Raw genomic sequence first — 20,209 nt, forward strand, 5'->3', positions numbered from 1 at the left:
AGATACATGACTATGGATGTAGATCATGTTTCCCTATGGATAGAGAATAATGCATACTAGCTTTCGTGCTGTGTACTATTTAATACATTGTATTGTTGCTTTAGCATTTTTTCCCTCAGTACCCCATTTTAAGATCCTCCCAAGTACTTCCTCTTTGTCCTGTTGTCTTTTTCGCGGCCGCCAGTAAGTCCCGCCTTATATTTAGGAAACGCCTTCTACAAAGCCCACTCGGCCAATGGAAACATCCAGACATTAAATTCAGCCAATGGCATCGCGAGGGGCGGTGTCAGTGGAAGCAACCCGCGGGAAACTGGACGTTTTGCCGCGAAACAACCAGCCGGCACTGCAGCCATTAGTGTGTGCAGCAGCGTTTGTCAGGAGGAGTAGAGTCGTAGCAGCACGTGTCTTGCGCTTTATAACTCAAACTAAACAACTATTCAGTCCACGAAACTACTTTCTTATAATAACTTCACCGACCTCCTCCTCGTTCTTCAGCATGTCTGGTTTCGACGACCCGGGGGTTTATTACAGCGACAGCTTCGGCGGCGCGGAGGGGCCTGGCGGCGCGGAGCAGGAAGGAGGACTGAAGAGGACCCAGATCAAGAGACGGTTCCGAGAGTTCATCCGGCAGTTCAGGGTCGGGACGGACCGCACCGGGTTCACGTATAAATACCGGTGAGATCCGTTGAAACGACATCAGGTCGACCAGGATGCTAATTAATAATTAAGGCCAGTCGGCGTGACTATAAGACAAAACAAGTGTCGAATAACATAATTGATTGAATTGATTGAAAACGTTATTAACAGTTTGCAGAAAGGGTACCGTACAGTACAGCTCAATACACACAATTGTTAAGAGATGCAGACCAGAGAAAGACTTTCGTCTTGTTTACATCAGGGTCCCCCGTTTTCAATTCATCATAACATATATGACATACAGATAGACAGTACTGCTACATCTATACATTTATGACATACTTGCAATACAGTACTGTTTGTGATACAAAAATAGTCTAAAAAAGAGAGTATATACATTTGACGTAGACACTGTACATTGGAGGAGGTTGGGGGGGGGGGCAGTTGAGGGAATGGTTACTCGGACGTCAGACTTTATAATTAGCATGGGGACCATTTCGATTAGATACGATTATATTCTATTGTCGTCATACAGCACAAGTACTGTACACAGTACAACGAAAATAGGGTTGGCATCCATCCAACCAGAGTGCAAATGTAACAGTGAAGTGTAAATGTGTAACAATATACAGGTGATTGAACTGGGTATACAATATATAAACGAGTACTACTTAGTAATAAGGCTAAGATATATGTACAGAGTTGAAGTAATAGGTACAGTGCATTTGCAGCAACGATGGTAAAACCGTCCCCCTTCAAATTGCTAATCAACCAATCATGTTAAACCCAGATTCGGCTCAAATAAGGGACTAAACACGTTTCGCAATTATGCCACATCAATGTGGAACGCCCTACCCAAAGCTGTAAAGGAATGTGGATCACTACCCACTTTCAAAACCTCTCTCAAGGGACACTACGGGAGACTGCAATTCAACACTGGCCCCTGTAAATGTCCTAACCCAACCCCCTCCAATGTACAGTCATTTACCTAGTATGGTTTTGTCAACAGTCCAATGTACAATTGTGTTGTTTGTACAGTGTCTCCTCCCCCCCCCCCCTCAATGTACAGTGTTACTTGTTTATACAGTGTGCCCCCCCCCCCTCCCCCCCCCCCAACCACCTCCAATGTAAAATTACCAGTATGGTTGTCAATATCCCAATGTACCCAACCCCCCCACACAACCTCCTCCAATGTACAGTTTCTACGTCAAATGTATATACTCCCTTTTCTTGACTCCTTCTGTATCACAAAAAGTACTGTATTTGCAAATTGCAAATCTGGTATGTCATAAATGTATAGATGTAGCAGTACTGTCTATCTGTATGTCATGTATGTCATATATGTCTATATGAATTGAAAATGGGGGACCCTGATGGAAACAAGACAAACGTCTTTCTCAGGTCTGCATCCCCTTAACAATTGTATGTATTGAGCCGTACTGTATTGTACCCATTCTGCAATCTGTTAAATAAAGTTTTCATTCATTCATTCATTCAATGTGTTGCCAGAGAGCCTCGTTGTTGTTGTTGTTGTTCCTGTTGGCTAACTTGGAACTTAGCTACCGGTAATACGCGCCGTCATCATCATAGAATCAACTTTTCTTGTAGTACGCTAGATGGGTTTTGAGTATCCTACAACATTGGTTCTCAAACTTTTGTCACGTCAAGACTTAAGAGCCCACAAATTCACACGTAATTATTATGTCCAGGGACCCCACCCCCCATTTGATGAGTCTCGGGGACTCTTATATCTGAGAAGATCATTGTTTTTAGATGTGATTTAGTCCCGAATTCCATAGTCCACATAATGGACCTGTCTCAAACCCTGCCCCTTTTCTTGATCCTCCAATCACAACTGTCGCTTACCTCGGGTTTGTCCGAGGTAAGCGACAGTTGTGATTGGAGGATCAAGAAAAGGGGCAGGGTTTGAGACAGGTCCATTGATGTAGGTGAGGAGAGAACAGTGGAGAGAAACCTATGCTCGTATGTATTATTGACTCATTGAGCTAAAGGTCAAGTGAATCAAATATCGGTCATTTAATTAAACAAATTTGGTTGTGGACCCTTGGAACCTCAAGGACCCCCACTTTGAGAACCATTGATTGAAAATTGTATTAACAGATTGTACAGAATGGGTACAATACAGTACGGCTCAATACACACAATTGTTAAGGGGATGCAGCAGACCAGAGAGAGACTTTCGTCTTGTTTACATCAGGGTCCCCCATTTTCAATTCATAGTAGTAACCACTGTCCTACAACACTGGCAACATTATATGACGTGTCCTCTGGTGTCATGTTGACACCGTTCCTGTGTCCTCCAGAGATGAGCTGAAGAGACACTACACGCTGGGGGAGTTCTGGCTGGAGGTGGAGATGGAGGACCTGGCCAGCTTCGACGAGGACCTGTCTGACTGCCTCTACAAGATGCCCTCGGACAACCTGCCGCTGGTGAGAGAGGGGGAACACCACCGAGGAGAAGCCGAGAGAATCATAAGACGGCTTGTCGTCAAGTGACGCTTAGAATAACTGCACCGCCAAACGTATACGTATGATTTTTCACGCCACAAACCGAGATCACCCTGAAATGCACTGTGACAAAACATACTGGCAAACGTGAATGAATGAAAAACGTTTATTTAAAATGGACACCACAGCAGCTACATTGGACCAGTCGCAGTGGACAGACCAGATGTGTTGTTTTGCGTGTTTATAGCACACGTACTAGTTTTCAACACTAGTCCATTGAGGCATTTTCTAAAAAGATAGAATAAAATTAACACTATAATACAGAATTAAAACACAAATCGGAACAAATAAGTTTACCGGAACGAGAGTCACATTATGTGAGCACTGCTGCTTTGATTTCAGCCATCATTTTAGTCCTCTGTTGAAGACGTTGGCATTGGACTCCAGTTTTAAGCCAGTAGGCAGAGAGCCCTTCATACAGCCCTTCTAGAACCTAGTGTATGTTATCGTGGACCACTTGTATGGCTGCTTGGCGGATGATAACCGGAATAACGGACCCGTAGTGTCGCAGAACCATGAAGAAGTCATCCATTGGCCACACGGTGTACTGATGATGATTATATAAACATTGGGAGACATACAAGAATGAATCGCTAACCTCTGGAATCAGCCCAGAGCTGAATAGACTGAAGATGATATCGTTTTGGAACCAGTAGTGCAGTTGACAACATTATGTAGAATACCCCCCCCCCCCCCCTCCTTTTTTCTTAGTATTTATAGCACAGGCCCCTATTGTTGTGGATTATTACATGGCGTTTTCACATTCGCCGAAATGCTTGCTTGTGATTGGTCAATAGCGCGCGTCAGAGGTCAGTTATCAGACAATAATGATTGCTGTGGGACAATAATGACCGCTGTGCGCAGCTGTTCGCAATCAAGCCCACAATAATGACCGCTGTTCGCAATCAAGCCCACTGACATCAGTGCAAACTGCCGGCTGCTGGGGGGGCGGAGCGACGAGCACTCAGCGGAGCCAGAACCAGTGTTGCGAGTCGATGTAAAATGAATTAGGTATATTGTTAGTAAGTTAGCCATGTAATAAGCGGGATAATGTATAGCTATACTCGATCATTGTCGCAAAATAATTGACCTTCACTGACGTTTAAAACACCTCGCCGAGGCGGCTCAGTATTTTAAACTCCGTGTCGGTCAATTATTTTGCGACAATGACCTCGTAGCTATACATTATCCCTTACATATTTTAAATGGGCAAAACTGTAGAAATTCGGATGAGTAAAATTGTATAAAAATAGAACATAGTTTTATTATCCGTTTCCATGGCCACAGAAAGAGTATGATCAGTTTACAATCTGAGACGAATGTGTACACACAAAGCGTCTGACCAGAAAGTGACAAAGAGCTCTGGTCAGACTTGCCATTAAGTACAAAGTTGACACGATGTCAAAAGATGACACAGTAATAACGGATCTGACCAGAAAGGTAAAACAAAAATGCCCTAGTGAGAAAATGAAAACAAAAGATGGCCGGGCGGTGGCAGATCAGAATTCTTACACGTCACAGATTGACGTAAATTCAGAGTGGCTTGGTTTAGTGGGGGAGGATCAGCTGAACTGGAGGAATGGGACTGAATGAGAATTTCACATCTAGTCAGTGTTGGTACAAGTTCAAGTTTCTTTATTAGTTGTCATACAGAAGTACAGAATACTTTCATACAAAATGCTTCTTTCTGTTACGCTCCAGAGACTGTGCTAGACAAAAGGATAAGTATAAAATAAAAGAAGTATAGCAAGTATAAAATAGAAGTCACGTACGTAGACACAAGTGTTCAGTATGTACATGTACAATGTTCAATGCAGATTGCAATGCACATGCACAACCCCACATTGCTAGAAAACAATGCAAACCACTGGAAAAGGCCATTTATAAGATTGTTCCCTTTAACCCCCAACTGCTCCCAATGAGCAGGTCGGCACCTTGCATGGTTGCCTCCGCCGTCGGTGTGTGTGACTGTATGTGAGGCATAAGTTGTAAAGAGCTTTGGATAAATGCAGTCCATTTACCATTTACACCCTGTTGGCAGTTTGCCAATGCAAATCTAGATGGTGTCTGTGTAGCGACACGTAGCAGCCGTGTATACAACCTAGTAGATGACCTTCCTTAACTCTTGTGTATGGTTTGATTGACAGCTGGAGGAGGCGGCCAAAGAGGTGGCTGACGAGGTGACCCGCCCCCGGCCCGTGGGGGAGGAGACGGTGGAGGACATCCAGGTGATGCTGAAGAGCGACGCCCACCCGGCCCTCCATCCGCAACCTCAAGGTGAGCCTCCTCCTCGCTCCACACCCCCCCCCCCCCCCCGACCCCACACTCCCCCCCACCGGACCTCCACACACCCCCCCCCCACCTCCACCACCCCCCCCCCCCCCCCCCCCCCACCCACACCCCCCCCCCCCCGAACCTCCACACCCCCCCCCCCCCGGGACGCTCCACAGCTCCCCCCCCCGGGACGCTCCACCCCCGACGCCCCCCCCCCCCCCCCCCCCCTCCCCCCCCCCCCCCCGGGACGCTCCACAGCCCCCCCCCCCCCCCCCGGGACGCTCCTACCCCCCCCCCTCCCTCCCCTCACCGCCCCCAGCCCCCCCCCCCCCCCCGGGAACGCTCCCCCCCACAGCCCCCCCCCCGGGACGCTCCACAGCCCCCCCCCCCCGGGACGCTCCACAGCCCCCCCCACCCCCCCCCGGACGCTCCACAGCCCCCCCCCCCCCCCCCGGACGCTCCCACCCCCCCCCCCGGACTCCCACACCCCCCCCCCCCCCGGCCCCCCCCCCGCTCCACGCTCCCCCCCCCCCCCCCCGGGACGCTCCCCCCCCCCCCCCCCCCCCCGGGACGCTCCACACCCCCCCCCCCCCCGGACGCATCCCCACCCCCCCCCCCGGGACGCTCCACAGCCCCCCCCCCGGGACGCTCCCCCCCCCCCCCCCGACCCCGGGACGCTCCCAGCCCCCCCCCCCGGACGCTCCACAGCCCCCCCCCCCCGGGACGCTCCACAGCCCCCCCCCCCCCCCGGGACGCTCCACAGCCCCCCCCCCCCCCCCCGGGACGCTCTCCCCCCCCCCCCCCCCCCGGGACGCTCCACGGCGGTCCCCCCCCCCCCCCCGGGACGCTCCCCCCCCCCCCCCCCCCCCGGGACGCTCCACAGCCCCCCCCCCCCCGGGACGCTCCACACCCCCCCCCCCCGGGACGCTCCACAGCCCCCCCCCCGGGACGCTCCCCCCCCCCCCCCCCCGGGACGCTCCACAGCCCCCCCCCCGGGACGCTCACAGCCCCCCCCCGGGACGCTCCACAGCCCCCCCCCCCCCGGGACGCTCCACAGCCCCCCCCCCCCGGGACGCTCCACACCCCCCCCCCCCGGGACGCTCCACAGCCCCCCCCCCGGACGCTCCACAGCCCCCCCCCCCGGGACGCTCCACAGCCCCCCCCCCCCCCCGGACGCCCCCCCCCCCCCCCCCCCGGGACGCTCCCCCCCCCCCCCCCCCGGGACGCTCCACCCCCCCCCCCCCCGGGACGCTCCACGGCTCCCCCCCCCCCCCCCCGGGACGCTCCCCCCCCCCCCCCCCCCCGGGACGCTCCCCCCCCCCCCCCCCCCGGGACGCTCCCCCCCCCCCCCCCCCCCGGGACGCTCCACCCCCCCCCCCCCCCCGGGACGCTCACCCCCCCCCCCCCCCGGGACGCTCCACAGCCCCCCCCCCCCGGGACGCTCCACCCCCCCCCCCGGGACGCTCCACCCCCCCCCCCCGGGACGCTCCACGGCCCCCCCCCCCCCCCCCGGGACGCTCCCCCCCCCCCCCCCCCCCCCGGGACGCTCCACAGCCCCCCCCCCCCCCCCCCCCGGGACGCTCCCCCCCCCCCCCCCCCCGGGACGCTCCACCCCCCCCCCCCCCCGGGACGCTCCACAGCCCGATACATGCAGGGCCCCCCCCCCCCCCCCCCCCGCCCAAAAACAGAATAATTTCAGGTAATTAACATTACATATCTCTTGTTGTGTAATTAACACAACATTGTGCATACTTTTGACAATAAATAAAATTAGAATTAGTTCTTACTTGCTTGCCTGGGTAAATAAAGGTTAAATAAATGTAAATAATTTTTTTTTTATGAAAACCGATAATTTCTGATATCGCATTTTAATGCCAATATCGGACATCCCTAACGAAGACCCACAAGGTCTCGTTTTGTTTAGGTACAAGACATTTAGAGATATTCCTCAATCTGAAGTCTCCTCGTATCCACTGCATCATTTGCCTTGTCTCCATTAGCTATGTTCAGCCTGGCTAAACGGCTAAACCCTGGCTAGTGGAGACGAGGCCACAGCACGGCTAGACCCTGGCTAGTGGAGACGAGGCCACAGCTAAACCCTGGCTAGTGGAGACGAGGCCACAGCACGGCTAAACCTGGCTAGTGGAGACGAGGCCACAGCACGGCTAAACCCTGGCTAGTGGAGACAAGGCCACAGCATGGCTAAACCCTGGCTAGTGGAGACAAGGCCACGGCGCGGCTAAACCCTGGCTAGTGGAGACAAGGCCACAGCACGGCTAAACCCTGGCTAGTGGAGACAAGGCCACAGTACGGCTGAACCCTGGCTAGTGGAGACAAGGCCACAGTACGGCTGAACCCTGGCTAGTGGAGACAAGGCCACAGTACGGCTAAACCCTGGCTAGTGGAGACGAGGCCACGGCACGGCTAAACCCTGACTAGTGGAGACAAGGCCACAGTACGGCTGAACCCTGGCTAGTGGAGACGAGGCCACGGCGCGGCTAAACCCTGGCTAGTGGAGACGAGGCCACGGCACGGCTAAACCCTGGCTAGTGGAGACAAGGCCACAGTACGGCTAAACCCTGGCTAGTGGAGACGAGGCCACAGCACGGCTAAACCCTGGCTAGTGGAGACAAGGCCACAGTACGGCTGAACCCTGGCTAGTGGAGACGAGGCCACGGCGCGGCTAAACCCTGGCTAGTGGAGACAAGGCATTTGACACACCACTAAACATAACCAACTCTCTCTCTCCCTGGTAGTCCGATGTGGTGTCCCGTCTGGTGAAGGTGCCTGGCATCATCATCTCGGCCACGGCGGTGCGAGCCAAGGCCACCCGGGTGTGTCTGCAGTGCAGAGGCTGCCGCTCCGTCATCTCCAACATCCCCCTGCCGCCCGGCCTGCAGGGCTACGCTCTGCCGCGCAAGTGCAACACGTGAGTTACAGGAAGCTACATGTGCAACACGTGAGTTACAGGAAGCTACATGTGCAACACGTGAGTTACAGGAAGCTACATGTGCAACACGTGAGTTACAGGAAGCTACATGTGCAACACGTGAGTTACAGGAAGCTACATGTGCAACACGTGAGTTACAGGAAGCTACATGTGCAACACGTGAGTTACAGGAAGCTACATGTGCAACACGTGAGTTACAGGAAGCTACATGTGCAACACGTGAGTTACAGGAAGCTACATGTGCAACACGTGAGTTACAGGAAGCTAAAGTGCAACATGTGAGTTACAGGAAGCTACAAGTGCAACATGTGAGTTACAGGAAGCTACAAGTGCAACATGTGAGTTACAGGAAGCTACAAGTGCAACATGTGAGTTACAGGAAGCTACAAGTGCAACACGTGAGTTACAGGAAGCTACAAGTGCAACACGTGAGTTACAGGAAGCAACACGTGAGTTACAGGAAGCTACAAGTGCAACACGTGAGTTACAGGAAGCTACAAGTGCAACATGTGAGTTACAGGAAGCTACAAGTGCAACACGTGAGTTACAGGAAGCAACAAGTGCAACACGTGAGTTACAGGAAGCTACAAGTGAGTTACAGGAAGCTACAAGTGCAACATGTGAGTTACAGGAAGCTACACGTGAGTTACAGGAAGCTACAAGTGCAACATGTGAGTTACAGGAAGCTACAAGTGAGTTACAGGAAGCTACAAGTGCAACATGTGAGTTACAGGAAGCTACACGTGAGTTACAGGAAGCTACAAGTGAGTTACAGGAAGCTACAAGTGAGTTACAGGAAGCTACACGTGAGTTACAGGAAGCTACAAGTGCAACATGTGAGTTACAGGAAGCTACATGTGCAACATGTGAGTTACAGGAAGCTACATGTGCAACATGTGAGTTACAGGAAGCTACAAGTGCAACATGTGAGTTACAGGAAGCTACAAGTGCAACATGCGAGTTACAGGAAGCTACAAGTGCAACATGCGAGTTACAGGAAGCTACAAGTGCAACACGTGAGTTACAGGAAGCTACAAGTGCAACACGTGAGTTACAGGAAGCTACACGTGCAACACGTGAGTTACAGGAAGCTACATGTGCAACACGTGAGTTACAGGAAGCTACATGTGCAACACGTGAGTTACAGGAAGCTACAAGTGCAACATGTGAGTTACAGGAAGCTACAAGTGCAACATGTGAGTTACAGGAAGCTAAAGTGCAACATGTGAGTTACAGGAAGCTACAAGTGCAACATGTGAGTTACAGGAAGCTACAAGTGCAACACGTGAGTTACAGGAAGCAACATGTGAGTTACAGGAAGCTACAAGTGCAACACGTGAGTTACAGGAAGCTACAAGTGCAACATGTGAGTTACAGGAAGCTACAAGTGCAACACGTGAGTTACAGGAAGCAACATGTGAGTTACAGGAAGCTACATGTGCAACACGTGAGTTACAGGAAGCTACATGTGCAACACGTGAGTTACAGGAAGCTAAAGTGCAACATGTGAGTTACAGGAAGCTACAAGTGCAACATGTGAGTTACAGGAAGCTACAAGTGCAACACGTGAGTTACAGGAAGCAACACGTGAGTTACAGGAAGCTACAAGTGCAACACGTGAGTTACAGGAAGCTACAAGTGCAACACGTGAGTTACAGGAAGCTACAAGTGCAACACGTGAGTTACAGGAAGCTACAAGTGCAACACGTGAGTTACAGGAAGCTACAAGTGCAACACGTGAGTTACAGGAAGCTATAAGTGCAACATGTGAGTTACAGGAAGCTACACGTGAGTTACAGGAAGCTACAAGTGCAACATGTGAGTTACAGGAAGCTACACGTGAGTTACAGGAAGCTACAAGTGCAACATGTGAGTTACAGGAAGCTACAAGTGCAACATGTGAGTTACAGCAAGCTACAAGTGCAACACGTGAGTTACAGGAAGCTACAAGTGCAACATGTGAGTTACAGGAAGCTACAAGTGCAACACGTGAGTTACAGGAAGCTACAAGTGCAACACGTGAGTTACAGGAAGCTACAAGTGCAACACGTGAGTTACAGGAAGCTACAAGTGAGTTACAGGAAGCTACACGTGAGTTACAGGAAGCTACATGTGAGTTACAGGAAGCTACAAGTGCAACATGTGAGTTACAGGAAGCTACACGTGAGTTACAGGAAGCAACAAGTGCAACACGTGAGTTACAGGAAGCAACATGTGAGTTACAGGAAGCTACAAGTGCAACATGTGAGTTACAGGAAGCTACAAGTGCAACATGTGAGTTACAGGAAGCTACAAGTGCAACATGTGAGTTACAGGAAGCTACAAGTGCAACATGTGAGTTACAGGAAGCTACAAGTGCAACATGTGAGTTACAGGAAGCTACAAGTGCAACATGTGAGTTACAGGAAGCTACAAGTGCAACATGTGAGTTACAGGAAGCTACAAGTGCAACACGTGAGTTACAGGAAGCTACAAGTGCAACACGTGAGTTACAGCAAGCTACAAGTGAGTTACAGGAAGCTACACGTGAGTTACAGGAAGCTACAAGTGCAACATGTGAGTTACAGGAAGCTACACGTGAGTTACAGGAAGCTACAAGTGCAACATGTGAGTTACAGGAAGCTACAAGTGCAACACGTGAGTTACAGGAAGCTACAAGTGCAACATGTGAGTTACAGGAAGCTACAAGTGCAACATGTGAGTTACAGGAAGCTACAAGTGCAACATGTGAGTTACAGGAAGCTACAAGTGCAACACGTGAGTTACAGGAAGCTACAAGTGCAACATGTGAGTTACAGGAAGCTACAAGTGCAACACGTGAGTTACAGGAAGCTACAAGTGCAACACGTGAGTTACAGGAAGCTACAAGTGCAACACGTGAGTTACAGGAAGCTACAAGTGCAACACGTGAGTTACAGGAAGCTACACGTGCAACACGTGAGTTACAGGAAGCTACAAGTGCAACACGTGAGTTACAGGAAGCTACAAGTGCAACACGTGAGTTACAGGAAGCTACAAGTGCAACATGTGAGTTACAGGAAGCTACAAGTGCAACATGTGAGTTACAGCAAGCTACAAGTGCAACATGTGAGTTACAGGAAGCTACAAGTGCAACATGTGAGTTACAGGAAGCTACAAGTGCAACATGTGAGTTACAGGAAGCTACAAGTGCAACATGTGAGTTACAGCAAGCTACAAGTGCAACATGTGAGTTACAGCAAGCTACAAGTGCAACATGTGAGTTACAGGAAGCTACAAGTGCAACACGTGATTTACAGGAAGCTACACGTGCAACATGTGAGTTACAGCAAGCTACAAGTGCAACATGTGAGTTACAGGAAGCTACAAGTGCAACACGTGAGTTACAGGAAGCAACACGTGAGTTACAGGAAGCTACAAGTGCAACACGTGAGTTACAGGAAGCTACAAGTGCAACACGTGAGTTACAGGAAGCAACACGTGAGTTACAGGAAGCTACAAGTGCAACATGTGAGTTACAGGAAGCTACAAGTGAGTTACAGGAAGCTACAAGTGCAACATGTGAGTTACAGGAAGCTACAAGTGCAACACGTGAGTTACAGGAAGCTACAAGTGCAACACGTGAGTTACAGGAAGCTACAAGTGCAACACGTGAGTTACAGGAAGCTACAAGTGCAACACATGAGTTACAGGAAGCTACAAGTGCAACACGTGAGTTACAGGAAGCTACAAGTGCAACACGTGAGTTACAGGAAGCTACACGTGCAACACGTGAGTTACAGGAAGCTACACGTGAGTTACAGGAAGCTACAAGTGCAACACGTGAGTTACAGGAAGCAACACGTGAGTTACAGGAAGCTACAAGTGCAACACGTGAGTTACAGGAAGCAACACGTGAGTTACAGGAAGCTACAAGTGCAACACGTGAGTTACAGGAAGCTACAAGTGCAACACGTGAGTTACAGGAAGCAACATGTGAGTTACAGGAAGCTACAAGTGCAACACGTGAGTTACAGGAAGCAACATGTGAGTTACAGGAAGCTACAAGTGCAACACGTGAGTTACAGGAAGCTACAAGTGCAACACGTGAGTTACAGGAAGCTACAAGTGCAACACGTGAGTTACAGGAAGCTACAAGTGCAACATGTGAGTTACAGGAAGCTACATTTGATTTTGATTTGATTTGATATTTTTTATTTTCGTGTCTTACATACAGATGTATGCCCAGCCCATATGGGCTTACAAGACACATAACAATAAGTATATAATAATATACTTTACCAATTACTTAACAAATGACATAGACCAAGATGGCCATAAAAAAAGAAAAATACAAGAAAATACAATAAAACGTAATATAACACAAGCTGTACTCAATGTAAATAAACAGAAAAACAGAAAAACAAGGTGAATTCAAATACAATTATATAGGATACAGTGTGTTTTGTCTCAGGTGCCATGCCTTCTCCAAAAATCCTGCAAAACCGAAGATGTCCTCCACAAAAAAACAACTCAACATACAGCTCTCAGACTGCCAAAACAAATCTGGGTTTGCAATTTGAATTTTTTCAAATAAAGCCCTCCTCAAAGTGGTGTACAAAGGGCAATAAAAAACAAAATGATATTCATCCTCCACCACTCCCAGATCACACAGAACACACAACCGCTCCTCCTCAGGTTTACCCTGGAATCTACCCACTTCCACAGCCAATGGCAGGGTGCCAGACCTCAACTGGGCACACAGAGACCTCCGTCTTCTCTTTAAGTTTAACATTACATAAGGTTCAGTAAAATACTCATTTTTAATTGCAATATATTTTCTAAGTTTAGGTTTTTTCAAAATCTCCACCTTCCACTTATCCTGATGGATTGGTGATAATTTTGTTTTAATTATGTGAACCTTACACTGCAAATTGTTCATAAAAATCATACTCAAGTCAGTAGAAGAAAAAAATCATAGACATCTCTCTTGACCAGGGATGACCGTGTGCTCTGTCCCAATTAAAAATCTTTTTAGTCACCCTGCCATTTGGCAGCTGGACCAGGCGGTTCCATAACCTCACCATTTCACCCTTTTGCTTGACCAAGCAAGAATCCCACCCCATGTCCCCTTCTATAGCCCCTTTTGGTGTGTTTACAAGTGCAACACGTGAGTTACAGGAAGCTACAAGTGAGTTACAGGAAGCTACAAGTGCAACACGTGAGTTACAGGAAGCTACAAGTGAGTTACAGGAAGCTACAAGTGCAACACGTGAGTTACAGGAAGCTATAAGTGCAACACGTGAGTTACAGGAAGCTATAAGTGCAACACGTGAGTTACAGGAAGCTATAAGTGCAACACGTGAGTTACAGGAAGCTACAAGTGCAACACGTGAGTTACAGGAAGCTATAAGTGAGTTACAGGAAGCTACAAGTGCAACACGTGAGTTACAGGAAGCTACAAGTGCAACACGTGAGTTACAGGAAGCTACACGTGAGTTACAGGAAGCTACAAGTGAGTTACAGGAAGCTACACGTGAGTTACAGGAAGCTACACGTGAGTTACAGGAAGCTACAAGGACCACCAGTCTTTACCACCTCAAGGGGACTGACGTATTTTGAACGTTCTTAACCCTTTCACTACCACACTACAGACGGTTAACCTTTTCACTACCACTACAGAAGGTTAACCCTTTCACTACCACACTATAGAAGGTTAACCCTTTCACTACCACACTACAGAAGGTTAATAACCCTTTCACTACCACTACAGAAGGTTAACCCTTTCGCTACCACACCACAGAAGGTTAACCCTTTCACTACCACACTACAGACGGTTAACCCTTTCACTACCACTATAAGATGGTTCCCCTTTAACCCCTAAGGCCTAACAAAATTAATAGTTGGTTTCAGGTTGGTTGTCAGTTTGGCCATGGGTAGGTAGGGAATTTATTTTATTTTTTTATTTTATTCTTTCCCACGGCGACTATGGATAGGGAATTTCTTTATTTAATTAAAATGTTCACAACAACATGGATGCATGTACTCTGCCAGCATGTTTAATATCCATAATACTAAATGTTTGACTAAGATTTCTATGAAACTTTATTCATTTTTTTTTTTTTTTTTTTTTTTTTATATAATTTTTTCTAAAAACTCATAAAATATATTGGGGCGCACCTAAATCGGCAGGGTCGGTCGGCAACCTGAAACCAACTATTAATTTTGTTAGGCCTAACTGCTCCCAATGAGCAGGTCGGCACCTTGCATGGTTGCCTTCGGTGTGTGTGAATGAATGTGAGGCATAAGTTGTAAAGAGCTTTGGATAAATGCAGTCCATTTACCATTTACACCCTGTTGGCAGTTTGTAAGTAGGGTGCAACTAGCACCGTGCAATCCATTCTTTGTGGATCTAGCCCATAGTGTCTTAATAGTCTCTCTCTCCAGTGAGAGTGCTGGCCACATAGTGTCTAAAGCCCCTTTTCCACTGCATGGTACCTACTCGACTCTATTCTGCATTTTTGGTTTTCCATTACCAAAATACCTGGAACCGGGTACTTTTTGGGTTCTTTTTTAGTCCCTGCTCTGTCGAGGTTCCAAGCGAGTAGAACTGGTACCAGAAAAGAGAGAAGCGTCACACGTTGGAGCGTCTGCACAAAAACAGAAAGCTGCCATCTTTAATGCCTCGCTTAGGATTCATTATTTGTTTGCAGCAGGAACAAGTGCAATAAACAAAAAAGGATACATTCACTGTGTATTCTGCCTCATTTATTGATTAAACAAAACCGACATCAACACAATTTACCACCGAGCGGAGAGTTTACTCTCACAAAAAGATCGCTGATTTGTTACACTTGTTGTTAGCTTAGGTGCTAATGTGCTTGTGTTTTACCATGGCTAGCGTACATAGTGTGATCAATATAACTCGCTATTAATTGATTGTACTAGTAACGTTAATGCTAGTAGAATAGACACAACGTGAGGTAATCACCATCCATTTTAAACCGGTTATTACCTAATGCTAACGTTAGCAGATAGACGTGAGAGGTAACGTTAAAGCTTGTAGAATAGACACGACGTGAGAGGTAACGTTAGCAGAATAGACGCAATGAGAGTCTGGTTAATGTTGTTATTGATTGATTGAAAACTGTGTTTACTCTGGCTTGCTCCAAACCCTCACGGACATAGCTATGCTCACGGAGCTCTCATGCTGTACGCCAGCGGCCCCGCCTCCCCACACGGAGACAAGCGGAGTACCGGGTACCTAAAGCGAGTCGAGTAGATACTATGCAATGGAGGCATAATAGTCTCTCTCTCTCTCCCTCTCTCTCTCTCTCTCTCTCTCTCTCCCTCCAGTGAGAACGCTGGCAGGGTGAAGTGTCCCATTGATCCTTACTTCATCATCCCGGACCGCTGTGTGTGTGTGGACTTCCAGACCCTCCGCCTGCAGGAGGCGCCCGACGCTGTGCCCCACGGGGAGATGCCCCGCCACCTGCAGCTCTACTGCGACAGGTGACCTGGTCCTGGTGCCCCCCCCCCCCCCCCCCCCCCTTCTACTGCGACAGGTGACCTGGTCCTGGTGCCCCCCCCCCCCCCCTGCAGCTCTACTGCGACAGGTGACCTGGTCCTGGTGCCCCCCCCCCTGCAGCTCTACTGCGACAGGTGACCTGGTCCTGGTGCCCCCCCCCCCCCCCCCCCACGTTCTCCCAGCAGCAGTGTTGTACGTCTCACTTCATTGCTGGGTCGGAGCTCTGGACCTGATCATATTCGCTCCGGTGATCGGCTCATTAGACACATCACCTCCTGAGCCCTGTAGCCATATTTTCAGAAAATGTGCCTAAAAGTACCCCCCCCCCCCCCCCCCCCCCCAAGTAAATGGAAGATGCTTCACTTCTACAAGGTTAATTAGCGTGTTCTTGGTATCCAGGGACATCTGTGGACCTCAGGGAATGTTATTATTGTTATCTTTTTCATCTTTGACGGTGAATAACACCATGCTGCTAACATTGACCAGATGTGAACACTTAATGCACACCGATGGAACTAAACTGAATGACTGTTCGCCGTACGCTGGTGTGTAAAGCAGCCGCGCCGCATCGAGTCTCACCCTCCGCCGCCTCGTCTCGTCTCCACCCCCAGGTACCTGTGTGACCGCGTGGTGCCCGGGAACAGGGTCACCATCATGGGCATCTACTCCATCAAGAAGGTGGCGGCCGCCAAGGCCACGGGCCGGGAGAGGAGCTCCGGCGTGGGCATCCGCGCCTCCTACCTGCGGGTGGTCGGCATCCACATGGACACGGAGGGAGCGGGTAAAGACCACGTTTTTTTAGACCAGACGGAACGTCACTGTGACCCGTTCTGACCCGCGGGCGGACGTGGAAGCGTACTGGTCGGGTGAAGATTTTCCCTAATGGGGTTGTTGCATCCGCGTTCGGTTTGCGTGATCCGATTGGCCACTGACGTTTCTGGTCATGCGACATGTGCGCCAATCGTGTGACGCCTAGTTCTATCACCGGTTAAGCTTAGGCGACCCTTTTCGCAGTTGGTTAAGGTTAGAGTTTGGAATCAGGGCTGGTGTTCTATCGCCCTGCTCTAAAGACAAACTCTAACCTTAACCAACTTCGAAAGAGTCGCCTAAGCTTAACCGGTGATGGAACTAGGCGTCACACGATTGGCGCACATGTCGCATGACCAGAAACGTCAGTGGCATCTGATTGCGCAAACCGAACGCGGAAGTACAACCCCATTAGGGAAAATATTCATGCGTGCTGGTCGGAGGCTAACATGGGTTGGATAAACTAAAGCAGGGCTGTACACTGCAACGAGATTATCGCAAATGGCCCCTTTTAATTGCCCGTTGCGATTGGTAAATAATATTTGGGGGCGGGCTTGCGAGTAGTGATTTCAAGCCTTTCATTCGCATTTCACTCCTAAATGATCCAAGGCGAGCACTGAGCACTCAGGTATGATCAGCGGGGAAAATCAACTGAGCACTCACTCTGATAGACTGGCTGACTGTCTGATTTAGCTATGAAGAAAAGTAAAGTTAGTAGTAGGGATGGGAATCGATGGTTCCTAACTGGGTTTTGGTCATATGCTCCCAAAATTCTCCCGCTGTTTGGCTGCTTCTATGTGCAGTGAAAACTACTCTAAATGCTTTAGAACCTAGTCATTGATTTAGTTCAGGGTTAGCCGCGGAGCTAACGCTAGCTAACGCTAGCTAACGTGAGCTAATCAAGCTCACAGAGAGAGATAAACAGCTGACGGCAGGTAGTACAGGTACAATAAAACAAGGGGTGGGGGCTGTTGTGTAAACCTTGTGTCGCGTCAATCTGGTCCACACGTTACTCGTTCATATCTCAGCCCGTGCTGAGATATGCCCATTCTGCGGTCTGTTAATAAAGTTTTCAATCAGACAGATGTATGGAAAGGCTTTTATTATAACATTCGTTGAGGTAAAATCATGCCTCATTTAGTCATCCTGCAGAGCACTGGTCTCCTACTCGTCGGCCGCGGGGAGCTAATGTTAGTAGCTTTGTTGTTGTCAGCACACGGGACATTCAGGAAGTCAAAAACGAATAGCGCTTGCCGATTGGTGCTAAGAACAGCAGGGCGGGTGCAAGCGGTGTGACGTAATTGGCAGACTCGACTGTCAATCAAAATTATTCTGTTTTCCGTCAGAATGAATGAATGAAAACTTTATTAACAGATTGCATAATGGGTACAATACAGTACAGGAGGATGAAGACCAGAAAAAGACTTTTGGCTTTTTTACATAAGGGTCCTCTATTTTCAATTCATCAAAACATTTAGAGACATACAAATATACAGTAGTTTCATAAAAATGCTATTGTTTGATTGATTGAAAACTTTATTAACATATTGCAGAATGGGTACAGTACAGCTCAATACATACAATTGTTAAGGGGATGCAGACCAGAGAAAGTCTTTTGTCTTGTTTACATCAGGGTCCCCCATTTTCAATTCATCATATTTCATATCTAAATCATATAATATCTCATTGCTAAATATATGCAATATATAATCTAATAATCTAAATCTAATATATAATATAAAAATGCTAAATGCATGGGTATTTTGTCTTTAATGTTAGCTTGCAAACTCAAATACTGTCTTGGTAAGCCTCATAATGAATTGTTTGGGGTAAAAAAGAAAAACATCGTGATGTGTATCGTGTATCGCCGAAAGGTCAGAAAATATCGTGATATCATATTTAGGCCATATCGCCCAGCCCTAGTTGGTTCATTATAAAAGATACAAACCTGACAACAACAAAAGCACTTAAATGTTAAATAAAAGGACCACAGTAATGAGGCAGGAGGAACATATTTTTTTGCACTATAATGGTAAAATTGTTATTTAAAAATTTGCCCCTAAAACATATTTTTTGTCCCTAAATTTCTAATTTAGGGGCAAGTGTGCCCCTAGTGAAAAAGCTTAGCGTACAGCCCTGTAAAGCCTTTATTGTGGGAGCATTTGACTTTGGCGGATGTGTGACAGTTGGTGCCACTCTCACACCTAAGTGAGCCAGAGGCAACGAGTAAAATAAGTTTTTTATTAACGGTAATCGTACAAATACTGTTTATTATTAACAGTAACCATACAAATACAGTTTATTATTAACGGTAACTATATAAATACAGTTTATTATTAACCTGTTCCACCCGTGGAATATTTTCTGAAAATCCGCCTAAAATATATACCTAGGTAAATGGAATATTGTCCGAAATATTGTCTATTACTAGGCTTGCTTAAATTGTGATGAAACAAAGGAGAATATGAATTATGATTTTTCTTTGCATCTTTGACAGTGAATAACACCATGCTAATAATGACCAAACATTAAAAACTGCCACTGATCTTGTTCACTTCTTGAGATCGTGTGTACAAAAAAATCGAAGGAAATTAATAATGGGAAGATGATTAAACAGAAGGTTCTGTAGATGCAGTACTGAATTCTCCCATCCGGACCAATGCAATTTGAAATATTATTATAGAATAGGCGGCTGGGTGGCGCAGCGGAGATTGCGCTCGTCACCAATGCAAGAGACTCCGGTCTCGAATCCCGGTGTCGGCATTGCCTCCAGCTTGGGCCAGTCGTCATACTATCTCAATTGGCAGAGGTAGCGGGTGGAAGTCGATGGGTGTGGATTGGACGTTGTGGACAGCGACACCTACAGGTCGATTGGCGGACGCCTGCACAGCAGAGACAGGAAGTAGCGGGGGTAGTGTGAGCCTCTCATGCGTTACACCTCGCCACAGAGTCTGGTGAAAAGATGCGTCAGGCTGCCTCCTCGTGTACCGGAGGGGACGCTTCATTACTTAAGGCAACCTTCTTGCGTTCAGCGCCCCACGTGACCATGCCTAGCACGCCCCCGCACGCAATCCCCCCTGTTTTAACATCGACGGTTAGCTCAACTCGTTCGCCAGCTTGCTGTGGAACCTGCGGTCCAGTTTGAATCACTTTAATTTTTTTTTTTTTTTTTTTTTTACGTTTAATTAATTTATCGCCTCTCTATATAAACGTCTTTCTTTCGCCGGTTAAGTTTAGGCATTCTTTCGGAGTTGGTTAAGGTTAGGGTTAAGTTTAGGCATTCTTTCGGAGTTTGTTAAGGTTAGGGTTAAGTTTAGGCATTCTTTCGGAGTTGGTTAAGGTTAGGGTTAAGTTTAGGCATTCTTTCGGAGTTGGTTAAGGTTAAGTTTAGGCATTCTTTCGGAGTTGGTTAAGGTTAGAGTTTGTCGGCGGCGGTCACATGGGCGTCGTGGCCAATCAGAGAAACGCTGAACGCAAGTAGGTTACCTTAAGTGTTCACGTGATGCAAGGCTTCTATCCTCCCTATG

General features: G+C 48.4%; 1 protein-coding gene across 1 annotated transcript in view; it reads left to right on the forward strand.

The window, feature by feature from the left end:
- The first annotated feature begins 453 nt into the window (after positions 1–453).
- The window catches only part of mcm5 (minichromosome maintenance complex component 5), a 72,691-nt gene continuing 52,935 nt past the window's right edge, over positions 454–20,209 (forward strand). Inside the window, 7 exon segments of the mRNA XM_084329530.1 lie at positions 454–675; positions 2,961–3,087; positions 5,313–5,423; positions 5,425–5,442; positions 8,196–8,368; positions 15,704–15,859; positions 16,487–16,656. Coding sequence (XP_084185656.1) covers positions 497–675; positions 2,961–3,087; positions 5,313–5,423; positions 5,425–5,442; positions 8,196–8,368; positions 15,704–15,859; positions 16,487–16,656 — 934 coding nt within the window. The 5' untranslated portion in view covers positions 454–496.

Source organism: Notolepis coatsorum (genome assembly GCF_963971535.1).
Source record: "Notolepis coatsorum genome assembly, chromosome: 14".
NCBI lineage: Eukaryota > Metazoa > Chordata > Actinopteri > Aulopiformes > Paralepididae > Notolepis > Notolepis coatsorum.